The 25,876-nt window shown below is 37.8% G+C and overlaps 1 protein-coding gene across 1 annotated transcript; it reads right to left on the bottom strand.

Moving 5' to 3' along the window:
* Positions 1-1,079: 1,079 nt before the first annotated feature.
* On the bottom strand, positions 1,080-18,597 carry Mtfmt (mitochondrial methionyl-tRNA formyltransferase). The gene is given in 10 exon segments (XM_046426670.2): positions 1,080-1,315; positions 1,318-1,476; positions 3,251-3,333; positions 4,127-4,205; positions 7,411-7,502; positions 11,228-11,303; positions 12,435-12,537; positions 13,082-13,204; positions 15,616-15,825; positions 18,345-18,597. Coding segments are annotated over 10 exon segments (1,182 nt in total). The 5' UTR covers positions 18,566-18,597; the 3' UTR covers positions 1,080-1,279.
* Positions 18,598-25,876: the final 7,279 nt, after the last annotated feature.

Here is a 25,876-nt window from a genome sequence, read left to right as displayed (position 1 = left end):
CATAGTGAACCTCAGTTTATCTCCCCTGGAAAGCTTCCATTGACTTCCCTGAGGACACGCAGTGCTTCTATTATATCTTCACTATGGCATTTATAACTGTTTTACATACACTTACATGTCTGTGCCCCCAATGGATTTAAGTTTCCAAATAATATAGAGACGAGTTAGTTATACTTTAAATGTTCAGTTAATAGAATGTCACCACCCAGTATGCCTGGGAGGGTCCTGGCTTATGTCTGTTGTGCTGGTGTAATTATTATAAGTGCTTCCTTCCACTCATGAAAGTGTTCTAATTTAGATGACCAATCATATGATCAACCTATCAACAAACTCTACTGAATGAATAAGTTAATCAGTGAATGAAGAAAAACTTTAGCTGATAGAATCTAGGCAGAAAAAAACTGAGATGTGAAGATTCTCAAGTAAAAACCCAATAGGGGCCACTGTACCTGTATCTCCTTTGGAAGTGCGTGCCTTTCCTGGAGACAGAAAATGGATTTGCAGAATAGATGCTCAGTAATCTTTATTGCAAATCAGTTGAAAAATGTTAGCATCTTCCTACTTCAAGAAAACGCTGATTTAAAATGTGAATTTAGCCAGGCATGGGAGTGCATGTCTGTAATCTGGCTACCTGGGAGGCTAACACAGGAGAACTAAAAGTTTGAGGTCAGCCAGGGAGACTTTATCAAGACCCTGCCTCAAAATAAAAAAGGGTTGGGATGTAGATCAGTGTGAGATTGCTTGCCTAGCATGCATAAGGCCGTGTGTTCAATCCCTAGTACCACACACACACAAAAGTGAATTTATAGTACAAATCAACAGGGCAGAGGTTATTAAATATTATCTAGGTTTGCTACTTGATGAGCCCTAGCTGGAAGTGGAAATTAAAGAGCTGATTTTTGCTACCTAATGAAGCTTAGAAATGTAGACTAAAAATTCCAAGAAATATAGTGCGCAGGGACACACAATTTTAAAAATTCAGTAAATGCACTATTTTAAAAGAACCTCTCTTCAGAATATATACATACCAGTCAGTTGCCCTTGCTCATGGGGAAAGATATATCTCCCGGAGTCTGACATTATAAATACAAAATTTATTTAAACTTCTTTTGTTATTAAAGTAGAAAAAGCTGCTTTTAACTATTATTACACAAAAAATGTGGAAAGTGAGGCAATCCATCTTTTTGATAATAATCTTTGAAAGTCAAAATAATTCCTTGTAAATAAGCCTTTTAATAAATTACAAATATGCAATAGGTTCTGTCCATCTTCTTCCTAATTACTTAATGCACTGTTGCATAGCAACAACTTGTTTTCCGGCTTCTTCTTTGTTGGAAGTCTGAGTGTCTTAAATTTGCAATGGTTTGGTTGAACTTGGGAATTTTTCTGGTACCAGGGGTGCAAATATCCATTGTAGAAATCAGTTGCTGTTAATGTTTTCTTAAGCATTACCGATCGAACACCAATCCAGCCATCCTAAAGTGCAAAGGGATAAGCAGTGACTAGGCAGGTGGTGGCAAGACTGGAAAACTAAGTAAATTTTAGATTATAACATATTTTATAATGGAAACAAACCAAAAATATCTACTGAATATATAGCTGTAAATAACACCATACTAAGCAACATATATAATCCGTTTACTTCAAAAGTTTATTACCAAGGAGAGATAACTTACAGACCTATATAAACCTATTTCAACACACAGGGAATAAAGTAAAAAAATGTTATATTGCCTCAGCAATTTAGCAATGGACTATGCAACTTAGGGAGACCCCATCTCAAAATTTAAAAAAAGGGGCGGGGGCAACACTTATTGGATCCTCTTGCTCTGTTGGAGCTCTTTTCTGCTTACCTGAATAAATCCTACTCTTTTGTGCTAAAAAAAATAAAAAAATAAAAAAAAAGAGGGGGGTGGTGACTGGGGATATGACTCACTGGTAAAATGCCCCTGAGTCAATGCCCATTACCAAAAATAAAAACGCAAATCCCATTTTAGGAGTAGAAACTGATGCCCTCAGAAGGTGAGTGATTTTTTTTTTCCTCAAGGTAACACAACTGGTGAGACTTAAATTCCCATGTTCTCAGAGCCTGTTTCTTCTGTGAGAGCAACTATAATAATGAAACAATATATACACATCTGGGTCAAAGACAGCAAGACATATTCCCAATAAGCAAGTCATATTCTCCTGTTTTAGGAGAAGGCAAAGAGAGATGAAGAGAGGTTGATGGAAGACTTCTGTATCTATAGTTTGGGTGGGTTACATCAATCTAGCATTTTAAGCATACCTTCTTTTTATTTCTTTTGGTGCATAATAATTATACAGAATAGTGGGTTTCATTGAGGCATGTCTATACATGCACATGACACAATTTGATCAATTTAAATCCCCAGTATTTCCCTTTCCAACTCCCCCAAGTCTCCTTTCTGTACCCAACTGATTTCCCTTTATTTTCATGAGATTCCCTTTTTTTCTTTTTCTTTCTAGCTTCCCTTTTCTTCTTTTCTAGAGAAAACATATGACCCTTGACTTTTTGAGTCTAGCTTACTTTGCTTATGATGCATCCAATTTTCCATAGAGGACATAATTTTATTCTTCTTTATGGCTGAATAAAACTCCATCTGTGTGAGTGTATGTGTATCACATTATTTTTATCCATTCACTGACATCTGTTAATGCCCCTTTCTTGAGTGTGTAACATCTTACATAAATACCATTTGACAAAAAATATGAAATGCTTTTCAGTGGAACACACCATTGTCTTATAAAATAATGGTTCTAGTTGGGCACGGTGGCACAAGCCTGTAAATCCCAACAACAGGTAGGGACACTAAGGCAGGAGGATCCCAAGTTCTAGCAACTCAGCAAGGACCTAAACAACTTAGCAAGAACCTGCCTCAAAATAAAAAATAAAAATAAAAGGCGCCCTGGGTTCAATCCCCAGCACCAAATTAATTAATTAATTGAATTTAAAAAATAAAAAATAAAGAGAGCTAGTAGAGTGGCCCTGGATTCAACCCAGTATCAGAGAAAAAAAGAAAGCAATCATTGTGGAATATTCTTCATTGAGAATGCCTTGGCAATCTTCACTGCTTTGAAAAATTTATGCTAGAGATTTTACTATTAAGAAAATTAGACTGTCCAATATGATTGGTAGGCACTTAAGTGAAATCCTAATTAAGATGATAAATGATACAAACATAAATTCAGCAATACAAATATGGTAATTTGAAACCAATGGAAAACATACCTTGCAATAAACTAGCAATATTTTTGACTGTTTGTGGTATATTATTGATCCTGGAGTAAGAGTCTGTCTTGTTAGTTTTGCATCTAAAGAATGGAGGGGAAAAGATATGAGACACAAAGAGAGGAAAAAATAATTATATAACTTTTTGGTACTTCTTAAAAATAAAAAACTACCCGGGAGGCAGTACTAATATTGGAGAGGACACATTTCCTGATGCACTGGCTTTGTAATATAAATACAGTGTTCTGTTGTACATCACAAACCCAAAGAAAAGCTTCCTGTACCCATAAGAAGCTCCAAGTTATTTACTCAGTCTCCTGGTGATCACCTAAAAGTTCTATGTTGTAATTTTGGGGGAATAACTACCCACCAGGGGAGAAATACAGGATCCTTAGGATTTACGCTGGCCCTTCCATCCCCACCCAAACCAGTCCCCATTCTTAGATTCCTGGAGAACTCCAACTACCTTTAGACTAGACCATTGAGGACACTGATGGGCTTAAGAATAGATCTGTGGTGTGAAATGCTACACCCTGGCCTAGATTCTCACTGAGCTGCCCAGATGTTTTCATTATGATATTCATCAGAAAGAAATTAATCAAGTAATTTTGCAGCCCTGGAAGACCTCAATTTAGGAAGTCACAAAGCTTAAAATGGGAAAGGAACACTGCTCTACTTCCCAGGTTCTTGTGATGAAAAAATACATGTGAATGGACACTGCAAAGAATAAAACATAAGGAGATGTAAAGTATTATCATTATTGAACTGAAACAAACTATAAAAATCCTTACTTTCAATAAATGTGAACTGTGCTAAAAACAGACACATTTTCAAATTGATTATAAATGAAAAAAATTTATAATCAAAAGTTGATACCAGCAAGGACTAAATTGTTAACTTCTACCAAATCCAGAAGTTTAATGGTGTTCTCCATCCAGAGTGTCTGCAACGGGATCTGAAATTAAGATTAAAGGAAAAAAAAAAAAAAAAGAGGGGGGGGGTGGAATTAAAGGAATGATAAATACACTCAACCTCCAAACCTGCTGCAACTACAGTTTTGTTAGTCTAGTCTGATTTTTCTCCTATGTACAGAGGAATCGGGGAATCAGTCACTAAATATTATGGAACAGAACACAAATGCAACTCTTTACATAGTCTTTGCAATTAAACATTTATGCTTACGAAAGCATTACATCACTTGTTAAAAAAAATTAGAAATTGACAGTATTCTGTATTTTAACCCCATAGGTAACCACTGTTAACAGTCTGATGTGTTTCCCTGTATTTTTTCTACAGATGTTACCATTACAAAAATCTAAAACATACTGTTTTATAAGCAACTTGTTTCATTAGCACATACTGATCTATTTCACCTTGCATACGCAACACAATATCTCATTTTATGCATGTAACATAAGTATACAACCAATACCTTTATGATATTTCAGTTATTCCCAATTTTAAAATTATAAAATATAATAAAAATCCTTATTGACATATCTTTGAGCACATATATTTCTGCAGAATAGTTTGGTTTCTTTTTGGTGGTGCTAGGATCAAACCCAAGGCCTTGTGATTTTTTTTTTTTTTAAAGTCAGATGTTCACAATACCTTTATTGTTTACTATTTATTTACTTATTTTTACATGGTGCTGGGGATCGAACCCAGTGCCTTACATATGCTAGGCAAGCACTAAACCACTGAGCCCCAGCCCCAGCCCTTATGATTTTTATCATAAAGCTCTCTCTCAAGCTGCAACATTTTTGGTTTGGGATTTTGTTGTTTGTTTGTTTGTTTTGGTACCAGGGATTGAATCCAGGGACACTTAACCACTGAGCCACATCCCTTGCCCTTTTAATTAATTTATTATTTTGAGACAGGGTCTTGCTAGGTGGCTTAGGGCCACTTTAAATTGCTGAGGCTGGCTTTGAACTTGCAATTCTCATGCCTCAACCTCCTGAGCCATTGAGTTTGTTTGTTTGTTTTGCTTTTTTAAATGATGTGTTTGGATTAAAGAGCATCAACATTGTCTGGGGATTACACATCAATCCTGCTTGCTTCTGACCTCACTTTATGCTAATCTCTACCTTGACGGCTCTGTATTAGCCACACCAGTCTAATTTCCATCCTTCAAACACATCCAGGTCTTTCTAACCTTGGGGTTGGTTGGTTGGTTTTGATAGCTTCATTGAGACATAATTCACATAATATACAAGTCATCCTTTTTTTTTTGCAGTAGGAGGATTGAACCCAGGGCCTCATGCATGGTAGGCAAGTGCTCTACCACTGAGCTACACACTCCCAGCCCCCAAATTCACTCTTTTAAAGAGTATAATTCAGTGGTGTTCAGGTTCACAGAATTGTGCAACCATGGCACCAATTTTTTCACCACCAGCCTGACCCCCCAAAAGCCTACCATTAGCAAACACTCCCCATCACCCTCTCCCTTCAGGCACTGGATTTGCTTATTCTGGACATTTCATATAAATGGAACAAAACAATATATGATCTTTTGTGACTGGCTTCTTTTATTTGGCATAATGTTTTCAAAGTTTATACATGTTGTATCATATGGTTATGACTATGGCTGAGTAATATTTCATCTATAGATAAACTATATTTTATTTATGTAGCCATCATTTGTTGGACATTTGGGTCATTTACACTTTTTGTCTATTCCAAATAATGTTGCAAGTTTTTGTGTGGCCTTGCTTTCAAGTAGTGCTGAGGATTGAGCCCAATGCCTCACATGTGCAAGGCAAGTGCTCTACCACTCAGCCACAACCCAGCCCCTCAAAATTCATTCTTTTGATTGTAAACATTTAGCACCATGTCCAAAACTTGTTTCTATTAGATTATTTTGACATTCTTGTAAAAAAAACAAAAAAAAAAACCAATTACCCATAAATGTTGATTCTATTCCACTAGGCTATAGCCAGTACCATGCTGTTTGATTGCTGTTGCTTTATAGTAAGTTTTGAAATCAGGAAGTGCAAGTTCTCTGCCTCTCTGCCTCTCTGCCTCCCCACCCCACAAATCTGATTTAATGAGCCCTTTGCAATTCCTTGTGAATTTTAGGGTCAGCTTGTCAACTTCTGCAAAGAAGCCATTTTGTTTTGATAGGAACATTGTCTTGTTAAACTACCTTATAGGTGAACAACAACAAAAAAAATGACAACTGCTGTTTGGATTAGTAAGGCTGAGAAGCTGTCAATGTATTTACTTACATTTTTATTTATTTCGCTATACATTACCTATTTATGCCCTTAACCCATATTTGAAAAAACTGGGTTGTTCATTTCTTACTAGTTTATGAAAACCTTTTACATATTTAGAGAATTAGCCTTTTAATTCTTGTATGTGTTATGAATATTTTGGAGTTTGCTGACTTTGAGCTACTAATAAGTACAAAATGAAGTTGTGATCCTCACTGAAGAACTTGGCATGCCACAGATACCCAATGGTAGCTCCCATTTTACCCACATTAATATCAGAGGTAGTCCATTAAAAAACACATTCTTGGTAAACTCAGAATTTAAATAATACAAATGGTCATCAAAAGAAAGAAAGGAAAAAAACAAAAAAAAATTTGTCAGGGAACTGAGAATTTAACTTGGATATTTTAACAAGCTTTGACATTACAACTCCTCTTTGTGTATCACATGTAGAAATCAATGATTTAAAATCTGTTTGTAAAAAATTGGCCAAAGGGAAAAAGATATACTAGAAAGAGCACTGGATTAGGAGTTATAAGACTCAAATCATTTTTACGAGCACCTTAACTAGTTTTCATTCCCCTTGTCTGTGAAATGGAATTTGGTTATAGGAAACTGCAAAACTGGGGCTGGGTCGTGGCTCACCGATAGAGCGCTCACCTAGCACATGCAAGGCGCTGGGTTTGATCCTCAGCACCACATAAAAATAATAATAAATAAAATAAAGGCATTTTAAATATTAAAAAAAAAGAAACTGCAAAACTTATATTTGAAAGTAATTTATAAATGCTAATGCCTCCATCAAAACTTAAATAATACCTAAAAATAAATTTCAGGTTTTGTAGGTTTAGTTTATAAGATTCATTCTTAAATAAAAATATTCAGAAAGCAAATTACATACAAAAACCCAATTAGGTAAAATTGCAGCATGACTTCTCAACTTACTATATTTCCAATGGCACGATAAAGTCTGAATATTTGCTCTGAAGTTTGTTCCTCCCATTTTATACAGCTGGTACCAACAGAAATCTTAGGAGCTACAAGGTAAAGCCAAGAACAAGAAAGAACATCAGGTTCAATACTCAAGAATTAATAAATATTGATGCTGAATAACAACAACTTTTGTGTGTTCAAAATTTCCCACAATATGAAGTAAAAATAAATAAACCAAACCAGCACTAAAAGATAACACAAGGGGATGGGGTTGTGGCTCAGAGGAAGAGCATTCACCTAACATGAGGCACTGGGTTCAATCCTCATCACCACATAAAAATAAAGGTATTGTGTCCATCTACAACTTAAAAAAAAAAGTTAAAAAAACAAAAACACAAGTGAACTACTTTATAATGTGGGAATAGAAAAGGCTCTTCTAACTAACTAGGACTCAAAGTCCAGAAGCAATTAATGATGTTTTTTTTTTTTTTTTTTTAACAAGAAAAAGAAATGCTATAAGTTAAATCAAAAAACAAATGACAATGGGCTTGGGTTGTGGCTCAGTGGTGGAGCACTTGCCTAGCACATGTGAAGCACTGGGCTTGATCCTCAGCACCACATACAAAAGTAAATAAGAAATAAAGTTATTAAAAGAAAAAAAAAAAACCCACAAATGACAAGGCTGAGGACGCAGCTTAGTGGCAGAATAAGTATTTGCAATGACAAACTGAGAGAATCTGCAGTTTATATCACAAAGGCTAATTTCTGTATTATATAAAGTACTCCTAAAAACTGAGGGAAAAAAAAAAGACCAAAACTCTGATTGAAAAATGGGCCAAAGGTAATGATACCTCTCAAAAAAAGGAAATGCAAACCTTCCTTACACATATATGAAAAGATCTACTGTCTATTACTCCAGCAACTCAAGAAGCTGAGGCAGGAGGATTGCTAAGTTCAAGACCAGCCTTTGTAATTCAGTGAGGCCCTGAGCAATTTAGCAAAACCCTGTCTCAAAATAAAAATAAAAAGGGCTGGAGATGTAGTTCAGTGGTAAAGCATCCCTGGGTTCAATACTCAGTATCCCCTGACCAAAAAAAAAAAAAAAAAAGGGAGAGATTTTCAACATTACTCATACGAATAATGGACATTAAACTACTCCCAGATACAATTTCTCACCTACTGGATTAGGAAGTACAATGCACATTAAATTATTTAGAGTAGTAGTATTTAAATAGCAAAAAACTGAAAACAACCCATCAATAGGGACTCTACTGAATAAATTATGATATATCCACACAATTGAGAATTATGTTGCCATAAAAAAGAAAAGGCGGGCTACAGATGTAGCTCAGTGGTAAAGCACTTGCCTAGCAAGAACAAGTTCCTAGGTTCAACCCCCACTACCACCAAAAAAAAAAAAAAAAAAGAAAGAAAGAAAGTTGTCTTAATAGCTAGTGGTCTCTACAATACATTGTTAAGTAAAAAGAAAATAACAAAATAACAATATATATGTTTTTGCTAATTTTGACAGAAGTAAAAACTGGAAGACTGAAGAAACTTGGTTTACACTGGAAAGCTCTGGTAGTCACCATTCCAATGATCAACTATTAATAAAAATAATTCTCTATAGATGGACAGAATAGAATAGAATTGGATGAGATGGGGATGAAAGGGGAACTTCTGAGCATACCTTTATAAATTGTTTTTATAATAATTTTTTTTATTCTTTATTTCCCCCAGGACTGAGAATTGCAACCTGGGGGGCTCTACCACTGAGCTACCTCCACAGCCCTTTTTATTTTTTATTTTTAAGTCAGGGTCTTGCTCAGTTGACAGTTTGGCCTTGAACCTGCAATCCTATTGCTTTAGCCTCTGGTACTAGGATTACATTTGTGTATGCCACTGTGCCAGGCCTAAATTATTTAATTTTTGAATCACGTAAATATTTAACATTTTCAAAAACTAAAATTTAATCACAAAGAGAAATAAAGCAACTCCTAAAACTGAAAACAAACTGAATAAACAAACCCTAGTAGTCAAAGTAGATAATAAAAATATGTGGAAAAAAAAATCATCTCCAGCAAGTCTTAAACATAGTAATTTGATTGTACAACTTAGTAGCATATAGTCTAAGGACAAAGAAAAAAATTACAAGAAATCTTAAATCTTAGTAATTGCACAGTTAGTAGTAATATCAGTATTATAATATTGGAACTATTAAACACATAACAAATAAGTAGGGATACTTGCACAGTGCAAAAGTATCACCCTGGAGATTATCTGTTAATTGCAGAAGGAAAAATACATCGTTACACTGTAAAGATCTGGTGGTCACCATTCTAATCAATGATCAAAGTTAGCGTTTCTATGCTTTCTCTTAGCTTTCTTTTCATGCAACATGATATCATGACTTGCCAAAGTGATACCTAAGGTTGGAGGGGACAAAAGAAAGATTTTGCTAAGTATATTCTTTTGAATGGTTTTAACTTTTGAATCAGGTATATATTTTACATATTCAAAAATTAAAATTAAATCATAAAGAAAAATAAAAAGCAATGCCTAAGCTAGCACATATGTTATTGAAATACAGTACCATCTATGAAATACTTTTTAAAAACTTCAAATCTGAATCTAGCCAAACCTTTAGAACTTCTAATTTATGCGAAATATAAGGGATATAAACTATACTAGAAGGAAACAAATCAGATAACTGACTTGGTCTCTTCAAGAAGTTAATGATACAATGGGGGGGGAATAGTGGAGAAATTATTTTATTTTATTTATTTATTTTTGGTACCAGCATTGAACTCAGAGGTGCTTAACCACTGAGCCACATACCCAGCCCTTTTCTTTTTTTTTAAACTTTTTTTAAAAAATATTTATTTTTTAGTTGTAGTTAGACACAATATGTTTATTTTATTTATTTATATGTGGCGCTGAGGTTCGAACCCAGGGCCTCACATGTGCTAGATGAGTACTCTAGTGCTGAGCCACAACCCCAGCCCAAGCCACAACCCCAGCCCTCTTTTTTTTTTTTTTTAACTTTTAAGACAGCATCTCATTGAGTTGCCTAGCGTCTTGCTAAGTTGCTGAACTAGCTTTGTACTTATAATCCTCCTGCCTTATCCTCCTGAGCTGCTGGGATTACAACTGTGTCCAGTCTGGAGAAATTATTTTAAAGAGACAAAAGAGATATAACAACTAATAACTGGATCCTAAAATTCTTTCTTTTTTAATTAAATAAAAAATTTCCCCTGGGTTCAATACACAGCACTGCAAAAACCAACCAAAAAAAATTACATTTATTTGATTAGGGCCTAATTAGGACTGAAATTGGTGAAAAGAGATTTGAACAGTCTTGTGTTCCCTGGATCCTTATTAAAAAAAAAAAAAAGCTATAAAATACATTTTAGTAATTATTTTTCTAAAGAAATGCATAGTAAAATACTTAGAGATAAAAGGCCATTTTCACACTTGCAAATGAATAAGCAAAATTTAAAATACACACACTGAATATATACACAGAAGGAAAATATGGTCATATATTAATAATTTATTGGGATACATTGATATTCATTATACTAGTTTTTAAATTTATTGCTACATTTAATATTTTTCAAAATAAAATTGTAAAAGTTGAATCCTTCATGAGACTATATGCTAAGAGGGAGAGGTGGAGCTCACCAACCATTCTTTGGAAAAGGACTTACAAGTGGGCACTCACCCTTGTCAAAATTAAAGGAAAAGTACAGCAAAAAGCCAGTATTCAGATACCATCAGGACAAACAAAACCTTACACAAGATGTGAAGTCTCTGCAGTCTCACTCACCTTGTGTCACTCCCTCAGCAGGCTGCTGCTTTCCATTTTTCAGACTTTCAGGCAAATTTTTCAAAACTGAAATAAGCTACAAAGAGAGCACATGATATATTCAAGATGCACAGAAAAGCAAAGCAGAAATATCTTGTAGTTCAGCACCATGAAATTACCTATAATGTTAGCTGGGTGGCTACAGGTAGTAAATTGGCTTAAGCTGTGTGAGGATGCAAGTTGACTTCAGTGGAGTTTTGGTGGAACTCCTCTCGATGAAGTGTAAGGCACTGATTTGTTTCCAGATAATTTGGGGCTTTCCCTGGCTGTGCATGATCTCTGCATAAGGACAGCCTGTGCTCAGCTACCTACATTCTTACCCCACAGAAAGCAGTGGAGCTCTCAGAAAGAATGTACTCTGGAGTTATATAGCTCTGTGTTCAAATCCCACTTCTACCACCTACTGCTGTCTTATTGTGCAGAAGTTATTTAACTTCTCTGTGGCATTCAATGTCATAATCTGTCAATCAATAGCAATTGTGCAAAGGTTTCTAAGAAGGGGGAAAAAACAAACAAACAGGAATCTAAAACAGTTTTGGCACATGAGTTCATGCTCAATAAATGGCAGCTGATATTATCAAATCATTTCCAAGGAAGTGCCAAAATAGGAAGTAACATCTATAGTTGTGGGAAAAAAATATTACACTATATAAAATTAGCTAGTTCAAATGAAAAATGTGAATTTAGTCACTAAGCATCTTTCTAGACCTATGGTTAACAGATTGAACAAGCTACGCAAAGCCACAGAGAGAACAAAGATCATCTATAGAAGGGTGGTCAGCAGAATTTCAGTGCATATAGATGCAAATGACTAGAACCCAGGACAGAGGGAGAGAAAAACTGAGTTACTTAGCAAATGACTGTTAGTTCACTCTGACAGGCAGGCAAGGTACATATATGAGGAAGGAGAAAGAACCTGAGCAGATTAGTGTAAAGGCCTCAGTCCATGGATGATCATCTGTTTTATTTGAAAGCCTTTTTTAAGAACCCACTCTGCAAATCTGCAAAGATTTATATGAGACCACAAATACGAGGCTACTTTTTAGGAAGCCAGGAAAAGAAAACAACAGAAGCTTAAAATTACAAATCATAAAAGTGTTCTTTCCTCAGAACCACTTGGGAGACCTACTGAGTGAGTGAAAAGCAAAGGAATATGGGAGAACTATACCATGTTGGCTCCTAGTCTTGATAACAGTGCTTCTAGTTCCATGGCAGTGCTCTTGGGTGGCACAGGGATGGTCTCCTGCTTGAGAATTGGGCCTACATCAAACCTAGGGAAAAACAAAAGTTAATAATGTGACTACTATTTCTTAAGATCAATGTTTGTCTACATAGCACAAAGATAGTTTATTGCAGGCTACAAATTTGACTGTCAATCATTGGCAAGGTAGAAACATCAATTTGAAAGAAGAGCAAAATATGGCCTGTACTTAGATTTTTTTTTTAAAGTAACCATTTCTTTTCTTTAGTTGCTGATGGACCTTTATTTTATTTATCTATTTATGGTGCTGAGAATTGAACCCAGTGCCTCACACATGCCAGGCAAGAGCTCTACCACTGAGCCACAGCCCCAGCCCTTACACAATGTTTTTTTATAGAAATCCAGGTGTTCATAATTTATTTCAACTAACAAATTAACAATTTCATAAGGACTTTAAGGGCTTATGTTAGAAATTATGAAACAACAGAAAGGATATAAAAGCAAGGAAGTTGGAGAATTGAGCACTGTCCATTCACCCGTCCACTCAGGCACCCAAAAGACTGATATTAACATTTAAAATCAGAAAAATCTCAAGAAAAAAAAATATGTTCTACCTTTTAGGTCTAATTTGCATAATTGTCACTCCAGTAATCAGGTCTCCATGAAGCACTGTATGGATTATAGGGGCTGGACCACGCCATCGCGGGAGGCAACTGGGATGGACATTCAATATGCCACTAAATTAGAAAATGCAGAAATTAGTAAGTCAGTGGCTTTACTATTTAGTTACTACTACCTAAACTAATATAATACTGCTCATCCTTAAGCTTTCCCAGAAATTAAAAAAGACCAGAGAGCTAAATCTAGTCTTGAATCACCTAAAAAAACATAAGTCACATGTAAGTTCACTCTCTTACCATAAAAAAACCAATGAAACTTAATTAAAAGCAAAGCAAGAACAACCATTCATTATTCCAAAGTGTTCTATAAAAGCTTGTGATATCTGGAAGTTTTAAAATGCATTTATTACAATATGAGAGGAACCCCTCAAACCCTATTGTGCACATCACAGACATAAGAAATTATATTGATAGTTATATCATTTAATTTCTGTTCATAGAATGCCTAAAGCAAGCTTCCTAAATCCCCATCTAATGATCTGTTCACCTTTGCTGTTTATCCCACTACACCTACCATGCACTGAGGAGTAATTTAAATATTTTACTATTCTATCATTGGTTTGTGTCCGTCAGCACAAGCCTACACTTGAGTGTGTGTATGTGTGTGAGAGAAAGCTTTATAATTATTCTAAGTCCTACTGTACAGCCCAGTCCCACTCATCCAACAAATATTCACTGGGTACAATCTGTGTGCAGACACTAAGTGCTAGCTAGGGATTTAAGTGTTAGAAACAGAAAAAACCAAAAAACAAAAACTCCTGCCCTTACATGCAAAGAGTGGAAAATAAACAATAAATCAAAGAAACAACACACACAAAAAAAAAACCACACACAAAAAAAACACTGTATGTTAAAAGTTTGCCAGATGGTGCTGAAGTCTAGGGGAAAAAACAGAGCAGAGAAAGGGATAGGAGTACTGGGTGGGAGAACACAATTGGGGGTGGGGCGGGAATACTGTGGATTAAATCTAGGATATTGCTCATGTACTTTAGCACTGAGTTAAATCTTCAGCTCTTTTTATTTTTTTTGAGACAGGATCTCACTAAGTTGCCCGGCTGGCTTCAAACTTGTGATCCTGCCTCAGCCTCTCAGCAGCTGAGATTAAAGGCATGCACCACCATGCGTGGCTTACAATTTCAATAGTGGTCTAAGAAAAGCTTTACCAACAAGACACTTGGGCAAAGACAATGAATAGGTAAGGGAATAAGCCATGCAGATAGTCAAGAGTTGCTTAATCAAGGGGATATGTCTTGAGAAACACACTGTGAGGTGATTCTGTTCTGTGAAAATTAGGGCATGTATTCACACAAACTAAGTTGGCAATGACATCACGGGCAATATAACCTTACGGGTAACTATCAAATAAGCTGCCATTGACTGAAATGTCGTTATGTGGTGTATGACTATCATACCGGAGAAAAGCTTTCTAGGCAGATGGAACTATAAATACAAAGATCTTAAAAAAGTAAATGCTTAGCACAATAAGAAGGTCAATGTGGATGGAATACAGTGAACCAGAGGAACAGTTCCTAGGTGAGGTCAGACAGCCAGAGGGGACGAAACATGTAGGTCCTCGTAAGCCAACAAAAAAATTTTGCCTTTTATTCTGAATGAAATGCTCAGAGGATTTGGAGCAAAATTACATGATCTGACTTGTGCTTTTAAAGGATCACTTTGGTTGCTGGGTTAGTAAAAGACAGAAAGGCCAAGGATAAAGGCAGAGATGACACAGGAGACTACTGCAGTAATGGAGGAAAGTGAAACTATGAGATGATTTTGAAGGTAGAGGCAATAGAATATCCTGATGGACTGAAGGTATCCTGATGCCAGGAGATAGATAAATCAAGAATGACTCGGGCCCATCCAACTAGAAGGGCAGAGTTGTCTTTACTGAGACAATGATTTCGAAAGGTTTTGGGCATCTTGAACATAAGGTACCTATCAGACATCAAAGCAGAGGTAAAGAGAATGGAATGGGTATTAGAGGCCTGGAGTTCCAGGAAAGAGCTGTTCTGAAGGGACAAATTTAGGAGTTGTGTGCACATATAAAGAATTTCCGGGCTGGGGATGTGGCTCAATCGGTAGCGCGCTCGCCTGGCATGCGTGCGGCCCGGGTTCGATCCTCAGCACCACATACAAAACAAAAGATGTTGTGTCCGCCGAGAACTAAAAAATAAATATTAAAAAAAAAAAAAAAAAAAAAAAAAAGAATTTCCTTTTTCAGTACCTGGGAATGAACCAAGAACTTTGTGCATGCTAGGCAAGCACTCTGTGGCTGAGCTACATCCCCAACTATATATATGGAACTTAAATGAGGTTAGATTAAAGTCCATTGGGTGTGATAAGGAACTCAACACATTTCAACAATTCATGCCAAAGTATAGAGTTCAAATTATCAAATTTTAAACACCAGGTCCTTTTATAAAGACCAAAGTCTGTATACTGTATTTCCTTGTAAATAAACTTACTAGGGAAATTTAAGAATAAGAGTCTCACTCAAAAGTCGGCCGAAGGAAGCCACTACTCCAACATCGTACTCTCCAGATCCCACATCTGGCCACTCGTGCACTGGAAGCTGAGACTGCACAGCATACTGCTTTACTGGAAGTCCTTTTGGTGATGGTGAAGGCACTGTCACCACCTCCAGTTTTTCAATTAACTCTTCTTCTTTGTTCTCCCTAAATTAAAAAAGATTAGAGAAAAATGTGAGAGCTCTAGGGCCATGGCTCAAAGGTAAGGTACTTCACATACTGTTATTTATTATTATTATTATTGTTATTATTAAATTCATGAAGCATTTAGGGCTAAATGATTAAAATGAGTGCAACCAAAAGACTGAATTTTTACTTTTTTATTTAATTTTAATCATTTTAAAGAATCACATTTAGACAGCATCATTCTAGAGATTTCCTGTGCATACAGAAACATACAATTGGGATATTACACTCACTATTCTGTATTTTTGCTTTTTTCCCCCTAACAATACTATATATGTTATTATGTGAGTCTTTTTTAAAAATAATGTTCTAGTTGTGGATGGACACAAAAACCTTTATTGATTTATTTATTTATTTTCATGTGGTGCTGAGGACGAGGCAAGCGCTCTGCCACTGAGCCACAATCCCGCCCATGTGAGTCTTTTTTTTTAAAATAAAATTAGTTAAATATCCACATGCTTGTATATGCTCTGAACATGTCTAAAATAAGAAACCGAAAGCAGTGGCTGTCTCTGGAGAGAAGAATTGAAAAATGTGAGACAGGGGAGGAAGGAAATGCCTCTTTGCTATGCATCCTTTTGTATCATAACCACATGCCATTCAAAAAACACAATACTTGTTTTTTGTTTCTGCAGTGCTAGGGATCAAACCAGGGCCTTGAGCACTCTAGGCAAACACTCTACCAATAAGTTACATCTCCTTAAATTTTTTTTAAATTTTAAATTTGGTTTTAATTGAATTTAATTTAGAAGATAGGGAAGTACTGAGCACTAAACCCAGGGGCACTTTATCACTGAGTTATATCCCCAATACTTTTTTTTTAAAGTTTTATTTTGAGATAGGGTCTGGTTAATTTTCCAAACTTGTGATCCTCCTATCTCAGCCTCCCCAGTAGCTAACATTACAAGCATGTAGCACTGCTCCAAATCCCGAAAGAACAAATTAAAAAATAAACCAAATACATCCCATGAACATCATTTTATGGGATCACATGCAGCACTACCTCATTCTTCTTACCTGCTAGAGATTATTCCAGTATACTTATATTATTCCTTCATTTATGGGTGCTGGGGTTAAAACCCAGAGCTTCACACGTAAGTTTCACATTGTACCACTGAATACACCCCAGCCTGCAGGGTCTGAATGTTCATTTATTAAACAGGCATGCACATGTTGAAGAATTAAGAGAAAAGGAATATATACCAGGGCATTAAAAAGAAAGCATACAGCCAAGTGTGGTGGCACACGCTTGTAAACCCAGTGATTCAGAAGGCTGACACAAGAAAATAGCAGGATCAAGGGCAGCTTGGACAGTTTAGCAAGACCCTATCTCAAAATACAAACTAAATGGGAGGAGGCAGTAGCTCAGGGGTAGATTAAATTCCCAATACCACATACATACATACACACACACAGACATACACATCCCAAAACAAACAAGCTTAGGGTAATGAAGCTCTCAAGTGAAGCATCATCAGAAGGGTAAGTGTCAAATGCATGTGGCAATATGGGAAACAAGATAGGAAGTGTGTGCAACCAGAACATAATGTGAAAGGGGTCCAGAGGTGTGTGGAGAGAGAAATACAATAAACAAGGGATTCTATACATACAGAAAGAAGTGATAAAGTGAGATACAGAAATGAGGTGGTGGTGGGGGTATCAGGAAAAAAACAGAATGGAGAAAGAAAAAACAAATTGGAGAAAGAAAGCAGAACACTCTATATGGTATTGCCACCACACACTATGGAGTTTGGGGAAGGATGAATTTCAAACAATTTCTTCCCCCCAGTAAACAAGATGTTAAATTTCATACATACTAAATGTACTCCTAAGAATTCTAATTTATAAATGTATTCATTTAAAAAAATTGTTTTGGGGATGTCCTCCTTTCAGGCCCAGAAAAGTGGGTCCTGCTGTGTACTAGGTGGACCAGGGAACAGGAGTGAGATGCAGGTGCACAAAAAGGTGCCAAGCCTGGATATTTAAAAAGAAGAAAGGAAAAAAAAAAAAAAAGCCCTAAGGATTAGAGGCTACAAATTACATGGCTGGTAGGTAGCAAAATGATTGGAAAGGGGAGAACTCTGAAGTCAGAACTGATTTGGGCTCCAATCAGCTCAGCTGATGACCTTGGGCAATGCCTTAACCTCTCTGAGTCCGATATCCGCACACCCAACACCGGCAGGGAGGCGGTAGGCCTGGTCGGAGGTGCTGCAGGAAAAGTGCCTACCACTGGCTCGGCACCGCCGGGTGGCGCTTGGAAAACCGACGGCGCAGGGAGTGTAGACCGGACAGTACTGGGCGCCCAAAGCCTGACCAGCAGGTGTGGCACACCTTCCCGGCGAGCCGAGACGCCGAGATTTGGGCCCATGCCACCAAGGTGCTGCTGCTTTCCACCAAGAGGAATCCAAACACTCCGGAGACAGTCGCACAGGGTCAGCAAGGACGCCTTCAGCGCCAGCCCCCAGCCCCGGCCCGGGTACCTGGCGGCGTGCAGCGCCCGCAAAGTCTCCTGGGCGAACTGGTCTGTACCGAAGAAGAGCACACGCCAGGGCGGCTTCTCGCGGACTCGGGTGTCCCGGCCGTCCTCCTCGCCGAGGGACCCGCGGAGCCTGGCCAGAATCCGCCACTGCGAGGTCGGCCTGCCGCCCGCGGCGCCATGACCCAACCCTGGTCCCCAGCAGCGCCGCACCAAAATCCTCATAACCTCTGCTCGCCGCGGCCCACCCCGCGCAGGCGCGTCGGGGCGGAGATAAGCGCTCAGGGCGGGGCCTGGAGAGAACCCGATGGGCTGGGCCTGCAAGCGGCTGGGGGTGGGGCCGGTCTAATTGGAAGCTTGGGGGTCTGTGCTGGAGCTGACCAAGGAATTTGCAGGTTCCATCGTTGTGTTTATATGCACTATTTAGAATATCCCAAAATAACTCTTTTGGGAACAAATCATGTGCTTTCAGATAATGAAACCTTACTTATTTATTCAATGAGGTATCATTTTCTCAACCATCATAACTAATATTTACTGAGTACTATGTGTCACCCTTTGGCTAAGTATTTAATATTCATTATTTCAGTTAATCCTCACATTATATGTCCGAGGTGGTTATTTTCCATTTTACTGTACAGAAACTGAGGCTCAGTAAAGTTAAGGACTTATAAGTGCTTAAGGTCTTTCTAGTGTCTAAGGTCTGCACAGCTAGTAAATGGCTGAGCAGGGGTAGGACCCTTATTCCTATAGCTCCAAAGCCTGTGATCCCAACCATTTGGCTTTCACAGCAATCCTACGTCTGGATTTTGCACCTGAGAAAACAGGTTTGGTAACTTGCCCATAATCACCTTAATGAGTTGAAGGCTTCTGTTTTTCCACCCTGGTATTGGGAATTGAACCCAGGGGAACTCTACCATTAAGCTACATCCCAAGCCCTTTTATTTTATTTTTAAATTTTGATACAGGGTCTCACTAAGTTGCCCAGGCTGGCCTTGAACTTGGATTCTCCTGCCTGAGCCTCCTCTGCTGCTGGAATTACAGGTGTGCACTACTAGGTATTGCAGTCTTCTCAAATATTCACACATCCATGAAAATGGCTTTGACTGTAGAGCAGTACAAGGTGTCCACCCTAGTCCTATTCTTACTGCCTTCCCCATCAGACAGTCTTAAACCCAGTGACCATGGACCAGATCTTTTTGTGCACATCCTTGCTCCAGTGCCTTTGCACATGCTATCCTTCCTAGACTGCTCAACCATGTCTCTTCCTTTCTAAATGGTATTCATTCTTCAGAATACTGAGCTCTTGCCTCCATGGATGTCTTGCTCCATGTGCCTACCCCCTTTAATACTGTGTAAAGACCTTTGCTTTTTCATTGGGTTTAGCTTAATTGAGGAAAGTTGTCTGATGTGTGCATAGGCATTAACAGATTTTCCAGTGTTAAGAACTCACCTATGCATTCAATAGAGAGAGAGAAAAAGGAAGAGATTCCATTGGTTCTTTTCATTTGATCACATAAAGAAGATAAGTGAAATAGGACCCCCAAGCCCTCTGTTCCCTTAATCAAGTTCTGTTCCATTATCCTTTCCTATGATAAGTGAATGTGATTCTAACATTAAAACAAAACAAAACAAAACAAAACAAAAACAACAACAGTCTTTTCCCATACAATAAGATCTAAAAATACAACCCCAATTATCTGGCTTTTTACAGTAGATTTTGGCTTCTTTGTTAAATGTGACTCTTTGTGTTTGGGAGTGGGGATGGCGGTGAGGGTTACCAAAGATTGATCGCAGGGGTACTTAACCCCCGAGCCACATTCCCAGCCCTTTTTATTTTTTGAGAAAGAGTCTCATTAAGTTACTTAGGGCCTTGCTAAATTGCTGAGACTGGCTTCGAACTTGAAATCCTCCTGCCTCAGCCTCCTGAGCTGTTGGGCTTATAGGCATGCATCACCACAGCCAGCTGGATTTTTAACTCCTTGCCTTAGAGAGCCTGCCTTATGTCACATGTAATTTTCAGCAACCCCCAAATTCTCCTGTGTAGCTCTGCCCTCTAGAACTGGCTTGAACCATTTGTCCTCAGCCTACCACACAGTGACTGCTCTCTGAGGAATTGATGCCAATTTATTTTCCTTCCTCCAAAAAGCTGCTTCCCAACATTAACATTGAACTTTCTCATGGGTGGCTTTTCGATTTGCAGCAAACTTCTTAAAAAAAAAAAAAGAAAAGAAAGAAAAAAAAAAGAAAGGAAGGAAGGAAGAAAAAGAAGAGAAAAGCCAAATATATTATTGTAATAGCTGAGGTTTTCCCAGGCCATTTCCCAGTGAAAATATTTCTGAAACTCTTAGTAGTGAGTTAGGGGCTTAAGAGGAGGGGGGACCACTTCCAAGCACAAATATACGCCCCTCTGGAACTACCTTAAGCACAGAGAAAAGATGAGGACTCTGGTTGGAATGACAAGAAAATTTATTGTAATAAATTAAGACTCCCAAAAAGCATCTCCAAGGGGAGAGGAACCCAAATAATGCTGTCAGTTGATGCTCCAGTTTCCAGAAATTTCTATTCCCTGATGAATAGAGCATGTGTGCACAACAAACAGCAGTGCCACCGACTGAGAAAGAACCTGTGTGGTGGTGAACATCACAACAGTTCATCTTCTGGTGCACTGAAACAAGTTTTGAGAACAGAAACTGGAAATATTTGGTAGTAACAGTGGGAGTGGCCACCATGACTGTGGGGCTGGAGGTAGCAGGGAACACGGCCTGTCCCTGTTCCCATCATCCCACCCTGGGCCTAACTTGTGTGTATTATTTCCATGGGGTGAGACCTACCACAGACCTAATGTGTGCGTGACAGTGCGACTTTTGGTATTGAGTCAAAAGCGGGGTCGGAGAGAGCTGTGGGAACGATGAGGCAGTGGCAGGAGGAGGAAGATGGCCAGAGCTCTGGTTAGTAAGGGGGCCAATGCCTGAATCCACAAGAACTCCTGCCTGTGGCCAGAAAGGCAATGACATCTGACCAGGGGAAGGTCTGCCATACACAGGCATTGGCTCAGTGCCTGGGTAAGAACTGAATGGAGGGGCTCAGTTAGTGAAGCCTTTGGGGACAAACTTCCCTGCCCCGCCACCTCCTGCCTGTGGTTGCATCAGAATTCCGAGAGGAGGCGCTGCTCACCACCTTTCCTGAAGGTGGAGACTATTCACTTCTGCACCTCTGACAGATTGTGCCGTGGGATTACTGGCCTGTGTGGCTTCAGCAGATGTCATTCGCTAATCTGTCCAGCTGCTTTGTAAATCAGCGCTACAAGGCCACACATTCTTCCACTTCTCCCACCCCTGAATGGAAGATACACAAATGCCAAATCTCAATAGAATCTCCTCCACCAGGAGCTTGAAGAGGCAGCAGGAGCCCACGGGGGCTGGGGGTGGGGGCGGTGAGACTAGAGAAGTGACATGTATCTAAAGGACACCAGGAGACCCAGAAAGAGAACCCAGATGTGGAATCAAAGGTAAGAGAAGTAGCCTAAGGATGTAGAAATTTCCAGTTGTTGCTGAGGGTCAATCTAGTAAATCAAGGAAATATCTCAAACTTAAAGAGGGCTGGGGTTGTAGCCCCATGGTGGAGTGCTTGCCTCACACTGAGTTGGATCCTCAGCACCACATAAAAATAAATAAATAAAGGTGTTGTGTCCATCTACAACTAAAAATATTTTTTAAAATAAATGAAGAGGGGCTGGGGTTGTGGCTCAGCGGTAGAGCGCTCGCCTAGCATGTGCGAGGCCCTGGGTTGGATCCTCAGCACCACATAAAAAATAAACAAATTAATATCTTTATATTGTGTCAAACTACAACTAAAAAATAAATATTTTTTTTTAAAAAAAGAAAGAAAGATAACCGAACACGTATTAGGGCAGCCCTAAGAAAAGGTTCTGTGTAAGATTTTTATACCAAGATATTAAAAGTTGTACTAAAACTTGATATAAAAATATGAGAGAATAAAATAAAAATGACAAGTTAATTTAATCACTTGATTATACCAAATACTTGGACAAATAATTTTTTTTAGTAAATATGGCTTAAAAGAAAGTTATTGCATATATCTGCGAAGGAACTCCTTTCCAGAATATATAAAGAACTCCCACAAATCAATATAAAAGAGGGCAGATAACCCAGTGGACAAAGAAGTTTTACATTCTGCAAAAGATGATATCCAAAGGCCAATAAGCATATCACTTAAAAGGGGAAATACAAACTTAAACCACAATATATGTAAATACAAAGATAAAATCAGAGATAAATCAAGTATTGGTGTTGATATGGAGAAACTGTAATTCTCATACACTACTGGTGGGAGAGCCACTCCAGAAAGTCATTTGGCAGGATCTGCTAAGGGTGAGCATGCACACATCCTTAAACCTGGAGATTTTACTAGTGTACACATGTTCCCCAAAAGACAAGTTCACAAATGCCTTAGCAGTATTCTCCATAATAACCCTAAATTGTGAACAACTGAAAAGTCTGCCATGAATAAAATGTACACGTAATTGAGGGGTAGTCACAAAATGGAATACCATACAGCAACGAGAATGAACCACCTCTAGCTACCGGCAACAGCAGGATGAGTATCACAATGTTTGGTGCAAGAAACCAGACACAAAAGAATATACAGGAGTAAGTGCTCCTATTTACCTAAAGTTCAAAACACACAAACAAGGTATTAGAGTCAAGCCAGCTGTTAGGTGGTGGAGATCTAGGAGGGTACCACAAGGGCTTCCAGGTGCTGTTCCATCTCTAGCTCCACGGTGGGGGCTTATTACACAGGTATGATCAGTTTGGCTGTGGAGAGGATAATGAAGATGTTATAAACCTGATTGTGGTGATGGTTGCATGATTATGTAACCATACTAAAAATCATGAAATTTTATACTTTAGGTGAAGGTATGTGAATTATATCTCAAAAAAATCTCTGTTTAAAATTGTTCTTGTTAGGTAGAGGGAAGTGAAAGGAGGGAAGGCAGGGTATGTGAGGATAAGAAAGATAGTAGAATGAAACAGACATTATTACTTTATGTATGTATGTGACTGTATGACCAATGTGATTATTCAACATGTATAATCAGAAAAATGAGAGATTATATCCAATCTATATATGATATATCAAAGTACATAAGTGCATTCTACTGTCATGTATAACTAATTAAAACAAATAAAAATTTTTTAAAAAAATTATTATTGTTGGGGCTGGGGTTGTGGCTCAGCGGTAGAGTGCTCGCCTCACACATGCAAGACCCTGGGTTTGATCCTCAGCACCACATAAAAATAAATGAATAAAATAAAGGTATTGTGTCCAACTACAACTACAAAATAAATATTAAAAAAAAGAATTGTTCTTGCTGGGTGCAGTGGCACACACCTGTAATCCCAGTAGCTCAGGAGGCTAAGGCAGGAGAATTGTTAGTTCAAAGCCAGCCTCAGCAAATTAGCAAGGCCCTAAGCAACTCAATGAGACCCTGTCTCTAAATAAAATATAAAAAAGGACTGGAAATGTGGCACCCCTAGGTTCAATCCTTGGATCTCTGGTCCAAAGAAAAAAGTTTTCTCATGTGTATTAAAATATACTTTTTTGTTGTATTCAAATTACAATAAAATCAATGCAGTAAAAAGTGTTTTAACTTATGTTTTATGAAATTAGTTTTATTTTAAACTAAAATGTAAAGCTTTAAATAATATTGTAACCTTCATTTATTTAGGACATGTTTAAAATATGTATGTAGGTATTGAATTATATTAAAATTAAATAAGTGGGAAAGAAGGAAGTTTATTAATAAAGTACTAACATCCAATTAATACTCTGATCAGATGCATGATCATAAAGATAATGCCTGTACTCAACACAAGGTGGTAAAAAGGTTTTTATTTGTCTTTTGCATGGATGACAGTAAGCTTTTTGCTCTATCTTCCCAAATGTATAGTTTAGGGTGTTTTTTCCTTTTTTCTTTTTCTTTCTTTTTTTTTTTTTGGTGCTGAGGGTCAAATTCAGGGCCTTGTGCATGCCCAGCAAGTTCTCTACCACTGAACAAATGTATATACATTTTTAAAATTTAGATTTTAATTTTAGGTATACTTTAAAGTTAGAAGTGAATAATAGGTCAGAAATCATGTAGTCTAGTTGCATCACCTAGCACCTAGTGATTGAGGTGAAAACATAAAAGCTTAATTGTGATTGTCTAAAGTTACAGAAAAATATTTTGAACGATGTACCGAATATCTTAGGTAATCAATGTATGTCAAAAAAGATTGTAATTCTTGAAAATTATGTAAATCAAGAAAGTTTTGGGCTTTGAAGCTATCCATTAACTACCTGAAAAAACACCTGTAAAAAAGGTATAAAAATAAAGGTCCCTTCAGGGACCTTTCTTAGGAATGGGCATTGAACCCAAGGGCACTCAAGTACTGAGCCATATCCCCAGCTCTTTTTATAGTTTATTTTGAGACAGGATCTTGCGTAGTTGCTTAGGGCCTCACTAAGTTGCTGAGGCTGGCTTTGAACTTGTGATTCTTCTGCCTCAGCCACCCAAGCCACTGGGATTGCAGGTATGCGCCACTGCACTGGGCTACAAATGTATATTTTATTATTTTTTATTTTTATTTTTGTAATTATAGATGGGCAGAATGCCTTTACTTTATTTGTTTATTTTTATGTGGTGCTGAGGATCAAACCCAGTGCCTCACGCATGCTAGGCAAGTGCTCTGCCACTGAGCTACAGCCCCAGCCCAACAAATGTATATCTTAAAAGAATCTATTAATTTTTACAACACTTTTGGGGGAAAAACTGCAAATAACTGTAAATAAGCAAACAACAATAAGGATTTCCTCACTTCCAGAGAAGTTAGAATTCCTGACATTTGTTGTGCACCTCTGTTGTGGTTGCACAAAGCATCCTGAAACTCTGGTTAACAAAATAGCCAAAGCTGTGGTCACTTGTTTTTGGATACCGTGTTGCCTACCACACAATTCGCCCACTTAAAGTGTACATGCCGATGGCTGGTGGTGAATTTAGGGTTTGCATGAATCCCTACAACCAATTTTAGAACATATCCATTCTGCCAGAAAGTAATCTTGTTCCACATTCCTAACACTGCAGAACAAGAAAGGAAGAAAAAAAGAAAGAGCACTAATTTACTCTCTGTCTCTAATGTACATTGCAATTTGTCTATGCTGGACATTTCATACAATATTTGGTCTTTTATATCTGGTTTCTTTAATTTACATATGGTTTAAAGGTTCAGATAGCACACATTAATATTTCACTACTGAATAATTCCATTACTCATTTATTCATCAGTTGGACTTTGGGTTGTTTCTACTTGTTGGTTATTATGAATAATGCCACATACATTCATGTACTCATTTCTGTGTGTAAATATGTTTTCAGTTTTCTCGGGCATATAACTAAAAGTGGAATTGCTAGGTCATCTGGTAATTCTGTTTAGCTTTTGGGACAGTCGAGCTGTTTTCCAACAAGATTATACC

The sequence above is a fragment of the Marmota monax genome, unplaced genomic scaffold (assembly GCF_021218885.2).
Source record: "Marmota monax isolate L192 unplaced genomic scaffold, Marmota_monax_Labrador192_F-V1.1 WCK01_AAM20220418_F8-fsc00078, whole genome shotgun sequence".
Classification (NCBI taxonomy): Eukaryota; Metazoa; Chordata; class Mammalia; order Rodentia; family Sciuridae; genus Marmota; species Marmota monax.
This window is presented reverse-complemented; position numbering and strand designations above follow the sequence as displayed.